This window comes from Erigeron canadensis, chromosome 8 (genome assembly GCF_010389155.1).
Source record: "Erigeron canadensis isolate Cc75 chromosome 8, C_canadensis_v1, whole genome shotgun sequence".
Taxonomy (NCBI): Eukaryota; Viridiplantae; Streptophyta; class Magnoliopsida; order Asterales; family Asteraceae; genus Erigeron; species Erigeron canadensis.
In genome coordinates, this window is record NC_057768.1 from 31,077,508 (window position 1) to 31,085,743 (window position 8,236).

An 8,236-nucleotide genomic window follows, 5' to 3' on the forward strand; every position below is an offset into this window, starting at 1 on the left:
ATGAGAACTGATTGCATAGCCTCTAGAAATTTTTAATCTTTGTGTGGATAAGAAATTCTATGTATCTCAAAATACAGAGATTCAATGACAATGAAAATGAGCAGAGGAGTTACTTGTTAATGTGTAACATGTCAGCTGGTTGCTTCATTTGGATATCCGTCATAATAAGATACTTAAGTTGCACTAATTTGTATCAGGGATGCAATAAAAGGTGACTGCAATACCCCTCTTTACCCAGTCACCCAAAAATAGATATATATATGGTTTCTATACAAAACGAGAAATATACTCACATCGACAAGACCTCCACCCCTATGAACTTATATTTCTTGCAAAAAATTTGTATACACGAACATGAGATGGAAACTGTAAACAATGCCTAAGGAATGATTATATAACTACCTGATATGGTTATCATATGTTGTTTCAATACTTACAGAATGATAAGTCTCGCTTTTGGGAAACAATAGAAGTGATACCAAAACTTCAGGTCTTCGCTTGCTTTTTAGAATAAGAAGATTCCAACACTATGCCATTCTCCAATTCTCTCTCTATCCAGTCTTCACCGTCAACTTCATTGCCCATGTCTTCAATACGCTTTCTTTTCATAGTTTCTGCAGAATTCCTTTTCTTAAGCTTTTCTCTAATTCGATTTACATCAACTACAACCTCCGCCAGAACTACCTTGCAAATTGAACTTAGATCAGACACAGTAACAGGTTCACCGCTATCACCATCTTCGACAACGCTAACTGCACTCCCGGTATCACTGGTTTGGCATTTTAATGTTTCTTTGGAAGTATCATAGACTTTTTCAAAGCCCTGTTTCTTTACAATATTAGACGTTAGGGGTCTTGCAGGTTCACCAGCAGCCTTGGAAGGCATTGCTTTAGAATCATGAACGATACTGGAGCCACTCAGAGTGGAGGATTGTGGACTATGAATTGGCACTTTGGTGGTTTGAGATTTTATAATGTTTTGATCTTTTGGTGTTCGGATTTGATTCTGACTTCGAATCTCTTCCCACATAATCTTCATCTGTTCGATGACACCTGAAATAAAATATCATGATTGTTTAGAAGTCACATGATGTAGCTTGGCAAGAGGGAAAAAGATTTAAAAATTGCAAGCATAGCCTAAAGAAATTATATAATATATGAGTCAATAGTAACATCAAAATTTTCAAATAATGCAAGGAGGGGAAAATAACTAGCATTGTGGCTTTTAGAAAAACGCCAAACCTCAACCAAATGGGAAAAGGTGATAACTGATAACCACCCAAGGTGGGCAATTATAAGTTAGAAAATTGGACAGCCTGCTATATGTGGTTTACATTAGGTTTGACATTTCCGAAAATAATGTTAACCAAACAGTTTATAGTAAATTAAAAAATATAAAGAACAATGTATCTCCTAATTATCTTATTGTACAAATGCAAATTCCAACAACTTCCGAACATACAGTCACAATGCCTAATTAACATATTATGCATAAAGCTCATGAAAACATAATAGTCAAGTGATTGGCTGAATGAGAATGAATCAGAAATAAAAGATGGTATCGACCTCCCAATACAAAAAGCTCAAGTTTGAGGATGATCTAGTAATATAGATGGTATGAGCATCCAAGTTTAACTAAAAGATAATCACTACAAGTTTGAGGATGATCTAGTAATATAGATGGTATGAGCATCCAAGTTTAACTAAAAGATAATCACTACATAGCTCAGTCCAGAAACAAACCTTTCAACTGCTTGGGTGCAACATCAAACTCCATCCACCAAGCTTTATCATTTGCTGTTGCCAATATTACATTCTTTACTTTAGAAGCAAGATACAGTGAGCCGGCAGCAATATAATGTGGTTTGTGCTGCAAGCACAATGAGCTATGGAGCCTACACATTGAATGTAGCGTATGAAAGTAGAAAACTAACATATATAGCTATACATATATTTATATATACATATATATATATATATATATAAATTATAGACACACAAACGTGTGTATATGTGTATAGAGACAGATGTGCATATATAGATATATGTATATATACACATTTATATATATATATAGATCTACAAGATCCCATGAGAAAAAGGTATCAGTGTACAACGTACGAGTCATTCACAAAGTTCCACGCTACTTTTACAAGCTCTTTGTGTGTAATATTCAGTCTCTTAAGGGCACGAACAAGTGACTTGTAAGGATGTTCAATATTCAGATCAAACGCAATAGTATGCAATAGAAGCCTTTCCCCAATTAAAATTAGTTCCTTTTGCTTATCATATATCTCCTACAGAAATACATAACATCATGAGAAACATCATCCACAAGGAGAACATGTATTCAGGATACAAGGAATGTGTCTGACACACCCGAATTCTCCGCGAAGCTGAAGGATCCCCCTTGTGTATTAACTTATAAGCCATCACAACAAGTTCACCTAGCCATTGTGGTGTTTCTTCAGCTTTGCAAGCAAGAAACATGCATGCAGTAGCAACTGTCTGCAAGCAGCAGTCACCGTTAAATTGTATACTGGTGATTAGCAAATAGCCAAATATAACTTTAGAATACTCAGTAGCATTTTTCTCCACAAATGAATAATATAGCCAACACTTCAATGCAAGCTAATATTACACCTACCGGAGCAGAAACACGCCAACTAAAGTTTGTAAAACAGCATTTAGAAAGGGTGACCAAGCAATATATGTACTATATGTATTACCTGATCCATCAGTTACGATATCCAAAGTCATGTAATCCACTAATCCTTAACCCCCTTTATTTACACTATGTAGTATGTACTGATCAAAGTTTAGATTTAATGTCATATTACTTAAGAAGTAAAAAAGTAATGCGAATAGTGGCTCAATTCATATTAAACACAAGACATGAAAAAAACGAAATAAACAAGATTATTGACAATTTAAGTCAGGTACTTCCAAAAGTCTAACTGTCTAAGACTCGACTTAATTCATCCATAGCAAAACCATAACCCACAAAAATTTTTATAAACACTAAGACTCTAACTCGTTTATCAAGAAACTAAGAAAACAAGTCATCTAATTAAATAATAAAAGAGAACTAATTAATAGAAAAATGACTACCTAAGCCCCTGTAGTTTGTGTTCATATCAACAAGATAGGTGCAAAAGAGACTTGGTCTGCTTTGGAACAATTCAGTCTCATTAGATCAAGTGTGGCAACATCAAACGTGAGTAGTTTCAGCTACAATTCTAGGTGAGCAACGAGCATCAGATTGTCAAGTAACTCAATAAGGCGATTTCACATTCTATCACATACAATTCAGACTACTTGCTACAGCGAACTGATTCTATAAATTAATGTTAGTCCTTTTGTGCCCACATTTCTGGTGAAGAGATCAAATAACAATCATGGAGGTTGAAGAAAATGTATCTTCGACGTATACAACTTCTGGTTTACAGTTTACTTCTTTTTGAACAAAAAATAAAAATAAAAAATTTAGTCACTTGATTTTGAAAGTTGTGCTTTGGTTTCATTTATGATAAAGGGTACACCAACCTGACTCACATGCTTAACAAGAAGATGATTATATCAGCTATCACTACTATAAGAATCGTGGAATTGTATATGTCAAAGACAGATTTTTGTTTCATTTATGAGTTTGACTAAAACATCAAAAACAAAAGATCAACACAAGAAATTATCAAGGAAACAAAAAAGAAAAGAACGATGAACAAAACTTTACCTGCCAGTCATTCTTCCCATGGGACTGCCGCATGTAAAATCGGTGGCAGAACATTAGTGCTGTTGCTATTGTTACCTGGGGTCTGAAATAAGAAATATATCCAGTTGCCATATTAGCACACAATAGTATCTCATAAACTTTTTGAAGGACAAAGATCCGATGGTAATCATGGATGAAATTAAAAAATGAAGCAATACCACCAAACCAAGAAAACCTGACACATCTATTGTTTCAAATTAATTTGTTGCAAAGATTGCAACTTTAACACTGAAACATGTATACCATCTCTAGTAAATGAAGGCCAAAGGCCCAAACCTTCTTGGTACCACTTCAGCTCTAGTATAATCTTTCCTTAACGTCCATCAACACCGTTTTAGACCCAACCTTCTCTTACATTTTGCATATAGGCTGTTATCGTGACTCACAACCGTGACTTTCCAAAAACAAAAGAATGACTTACCAAGAGCTCCAAAGCTCATTTAACTATAATTACACTAAACTTGGGAAACCCCTAGCTTAAAAGGAATTTACATCATAAAACTGTGAACCACTATAAATACAATACAACGCTACATAAGGTAAAAGAAAGGTAATAGACCCCCCATAATGGACATACGATACAAATTAGTATACTTTTGTAACAAACCATTACAAGAACTGAATGATACAAAAAACAATTAAATTATCAAAAAGAAATATCAACTTGTCGCTCTATAAGGTAAGTCTATCTTCTCATACTTACATATCTCACTTACTTTCTCGCCTTAACAGACAATGAGCGGCTATTGTTTTAGAAAATATAGCGTATTGAACCAATTTAAGGTCATTTAAGTAGAACTTTACTAACCATAATTTTATTATGAACTAATACCATAAAAATAAATAACACTTTATCTACAAAACTGGCCATTTATTGTTGTTAACCATAACCCTAGAGGCTATAATTAGCAAAACCCATATACTAAATAGAAACACGAGCTTACACTTTAAGCTCCATTCCAAGCTCTTGCAGGAAAGAGCAGTATAGTTTTCGCAGACTTTCCTCCTGCTCGTAGTCAATGCCATCAGCCCTTGATGGAGTATGGCACTCTAGTTCATCTTTGGTGAAATACCACTTACGAGTAAGATCCTGAGGTGCTTCAGGCATTACCATCCCACCTACATCTCTTGCCATTTCCTTTCTAGAGATATGGCAATGCATTGAAACTGCCATGCTTCAAACCTTGCAAAGTAATCTTGTCACTTTATCGTTGCCTACTTCCTGTCTTCTACATACACAAAAAGTCTTTATCAAACTCCTACCTTGCAATCTAGCATCTGATTAAAAGTAAAAAAAAAAAAATACAATATCCCACCAGGCTTGTCAATAAACATCTTAAAGAAACAACAAACTCATACCAATTCAATATCTTCTTCTACTTATGTACCTGATCGCTTCTATGACAAACATATATATTGAAAGCAGGAATATACAAATACCTCTCACTCAAAAAAAGGTAACAAAATCCAAGGGAACATCAAACAGGATGTTACCAAGAAAGACCACATCATATAACAACTTTGACAATGCGATGTAAAATTGTGATTTATTGGACAATGTCCCCTAGAATAGGAAAATATAACATGCCCTACATTCACATAGCTGTTATATTTCATATTGGGTCACCTCTCTTGGCAAATTTTCTTGGAAACGTCTAAAGAATAAGGTATGCCAACACAATATACCAATTTTGACAACATGGGTATATAAAATTGCAATTTGTTGACCAACGTCCCCTAAAAGGTGCAAACTTTACATACCCCACACCACCAGAACTTGTATACTATGTCATCTTTCTTCTCAACTTTCCCTATAAACCTATTGTAAGGGGGTCTTCGGGATTACTTATTTACCTACTTATTGCTTCGGTTTTTTAAGCAGATACGCAATATCAAAGACTATTAGCCGATAAATACGGAATCTCAAACACACCCTAAATATAAGGCATGACTACATATTTCACAGTTGACCTAGCTTTTTTCAAGGTATGTTATATGATAAACAAGATCCATTTAAAATACAGATATATATATATATATATAACCATTTATATAGTTTCATTAACTCTACTCAATAACAAATATTTATTACCATATCACATTAAATATTAGCATCAGGGTTGGACCAAAACTGTATATAATCAATTAACTAATATAAGATTGATATGATAGCTACTTATAATGCAAGTCGGATATATACATTCATACATAGATACATATAATTACAGAATTTGACCCCAAAAATTAAAAAATCAGGAAAAAGAAACAGCAATAATGTTAAGAAAAAAAATATATAAAAAGAAAGAAACTTTAATGAACCTGAGAATGAAGATGCGAATCTTGCAAAGTGGGTGTTGATTAAAATTCAAGACTGCTCGATCGAATGTTTTCTTCAACCGATTTAAATGTGTATAGAAGAGAAGACAACCCTAGTTTATGGTCTCTTTTTATTATTATTTTTTAATTTTAATATATTTTTTATTTTATTTAAAGATTTAAGGAAACTGGGAAATACAAAATTACATATATCGTCCCTTGACATAATCTATATATATATCTATATCTATATGAATATCCTTATTTTGATAACCATTTTTTTTTTAAGAACCATCAGAACTTTTAAATTATATATTTGTTTATATGTTTTTTTTTTCATTCACATGTGAAATGATATAAAAATATATATTGTAGAAGAAACTTTTTGAAAAACCTTCAAAGTAGTCTTTTGTGAACTTGTGAATGAATTTGTTCACATTTCTATTCACATGTGACAAACGGCTATATATAAGGTTTTGAAAATAAAATTATTCTGCAACAAATATTTTTATAACATTTCACATGTGAATGAACAAAAAAATGGGTTCTCAAAATAAGGGTCCCCTATGACTATAAATATATATATATATACATATAAAAAGAATAAGTTTTTTTTATGAAAATGTTGAAATTACTCTATCTAATATGACTATAATATTCTTTTTTTTACACCATCATCTTATTTATTCACTAATTTAATTATTTTCACTAATAAACCTAAAATACCCTTAATGAAATAAATTACATCACCAGTCCCTCAAGTCCTAAAATAACTACACTAACCCAATAGTCTACACTATTCGTCGTCGCCGCCACCCATGATCATTGCATTGCCGCCACCGTCGTCGCATTGTGCGGGTACCATGCTACTTTTGTTGTAATTCAGTTTTATAGGCGTTTGATTTAGGTGTTTTCGATTTTATATTTTAAAAGTTTTTCTAGTTCTGAGGGAGTATTTCTTTTAAGGTATTTCCTAATTTGCCTCTTGATATGAAATTAATATTAATAAATTCATGATTTTTGAAAATATATCTTATAAAATTAAACTTAATATTTAAAAATTCAATATAGAATATAACTTTCTAAATACAAGATGTGAATTTGTATATAGTTTGTTAAAACTTTATAATATATTAGCGGTAACTCTTTTCCTTCTCTTAAACGGGTCATATGTCTACGCAATGCGACAACAATTATGGTAGGTCGTGGGGTGGTGGTGGCGGCGACGGGTGGTAAAGGCTGCAATGGTGGTGAATGTAAAAGTGATTAATGTTGAAGGACGTAGTGTAGTTATTTTAAAGTTTGAGAGATTTATATTGCAAATTATTTCATTTAGGGTATTATAAGTATATTAGATGAAGATGTTTAAGTTAATAAATAAAAGAAAAAACTTTGGGAGGCGAGTTCCTCTTTTCTAAGAAATTATAGATAATATAGGTTTGATAAAACTAAAATATCCCACCATTTGATGCACCTACCACCTAATATACATGTTCTATCAAAAAATACTGTAACATCCGTCGTTTAAAACTATGGATTTCTAAAAACTTTTGCCTATCGGCGTTAAAAGAAAGCGGAATTAAACTTTAAAAGTCTAAACCAGCAAAAACTGTTTGGTTTATACATTAAATGGTGTTACTAGCCATATCATCAAACAAGTCTAAATGGAAATCCATCGGTTGCCCAACATTAAACAACAGACATTATAGTAAATACAAAACATAAATCAACGTCTAATGCGAGCAGCCACTATGGGTAAACTACAGCCAGCTTCAAGATCATCTACCCATGCCTCACATCTTCTCACATTTACCTGTTCACTATTGTTGGACCTGAGGGCACAACGCATTTTAAAAGAGCAAGTGTGAGCTAACGAAATAGCTAAGTAAGATAACACATAGTTTATAAAACGTTTGTCCATTAAAAACATTATATATAAAAGTCATAATTACATCGTCAAGACACATATCACATCGGTGCATCACATCATTTATAACATATCATCGCATCAAACATCATCATTATAGGTTGAACCACCTAACTGTGCCTAATCAACTTTTTGTAACTTTTTTTAGAAAATTTTTAAAAAAATCCTCTCAAGTTGATGGTTAAAAATAAATATAAATTAAATATTGAGGGCTAAAAATGA

At 32.7% G+C, this 8,236-nt stretch overlaps 1 protein-coding gene across 2 annotated transcripts; it reads right to left on the reverse strand.

Annotated features, from left to right (window-relative positions):
* Positions 1-286: 286 nt before the first annotated feature.
* LOC122578410 (cyclin-T1-3-like) lies at positions 287-6,209 on the reverse strand. Of its 2 annotated transcripts, none has more exons than XM_043750366.1 (7): positions 6,091-6,209; positions 4,716-4,997; positions 3,733-3,814; positions 2,379-2,507; positions 2,121-2,296; positions 1,743-1,894; positions 287-1,052 (listed from the first exon to the last, which is right to left on the reverse strand). In XM_043750366.1, the coding sequence occupies exons 2-7, from the start codon at positions 4,943-4,945 to the stop codon at positions 487-489; spliced, it is 1,335 nt and encodes a 444-aa protein (XP_043606301.1). In that variant the 5' UTR covers positions 4,946-4,997; positions 6,091-6,209; the 3' UTR covers positions 287-486. The 2 variants fall into 2 exon arrangements, with proteins under 2 accessions (XP_043606301.1, XP_043606299.1); XM_043750364.1 differs by having other exon boundaries at positions 4,716-5,000.
* Positions 6,210-8,236: the final 2,027 nt, after the last annotated feature.

Coding starts and splice junctions, on each gene's coding strand:
- LOC122578410 (XM_043750366.1), bottom strand. CDS start 4,945: ATGGCAGTTTCAATGCATTGCCATATCTCTAGAAAGGAAATGGCAAGA. Junction 2,297..2,378: donor CAGCTTCGCGGAGAATTCGG/GTGTGTCAGACA, acceptor GTATTTCTGTAG/GAGATATATGATAAGCAAAA. Junction 1,895..2,120: donor TGGAACTTTGTGAATGACTC/GTACGTTGTACA, acceptor TTCAATGTGTAG/GCTCCATAGCTCATTGTGCT.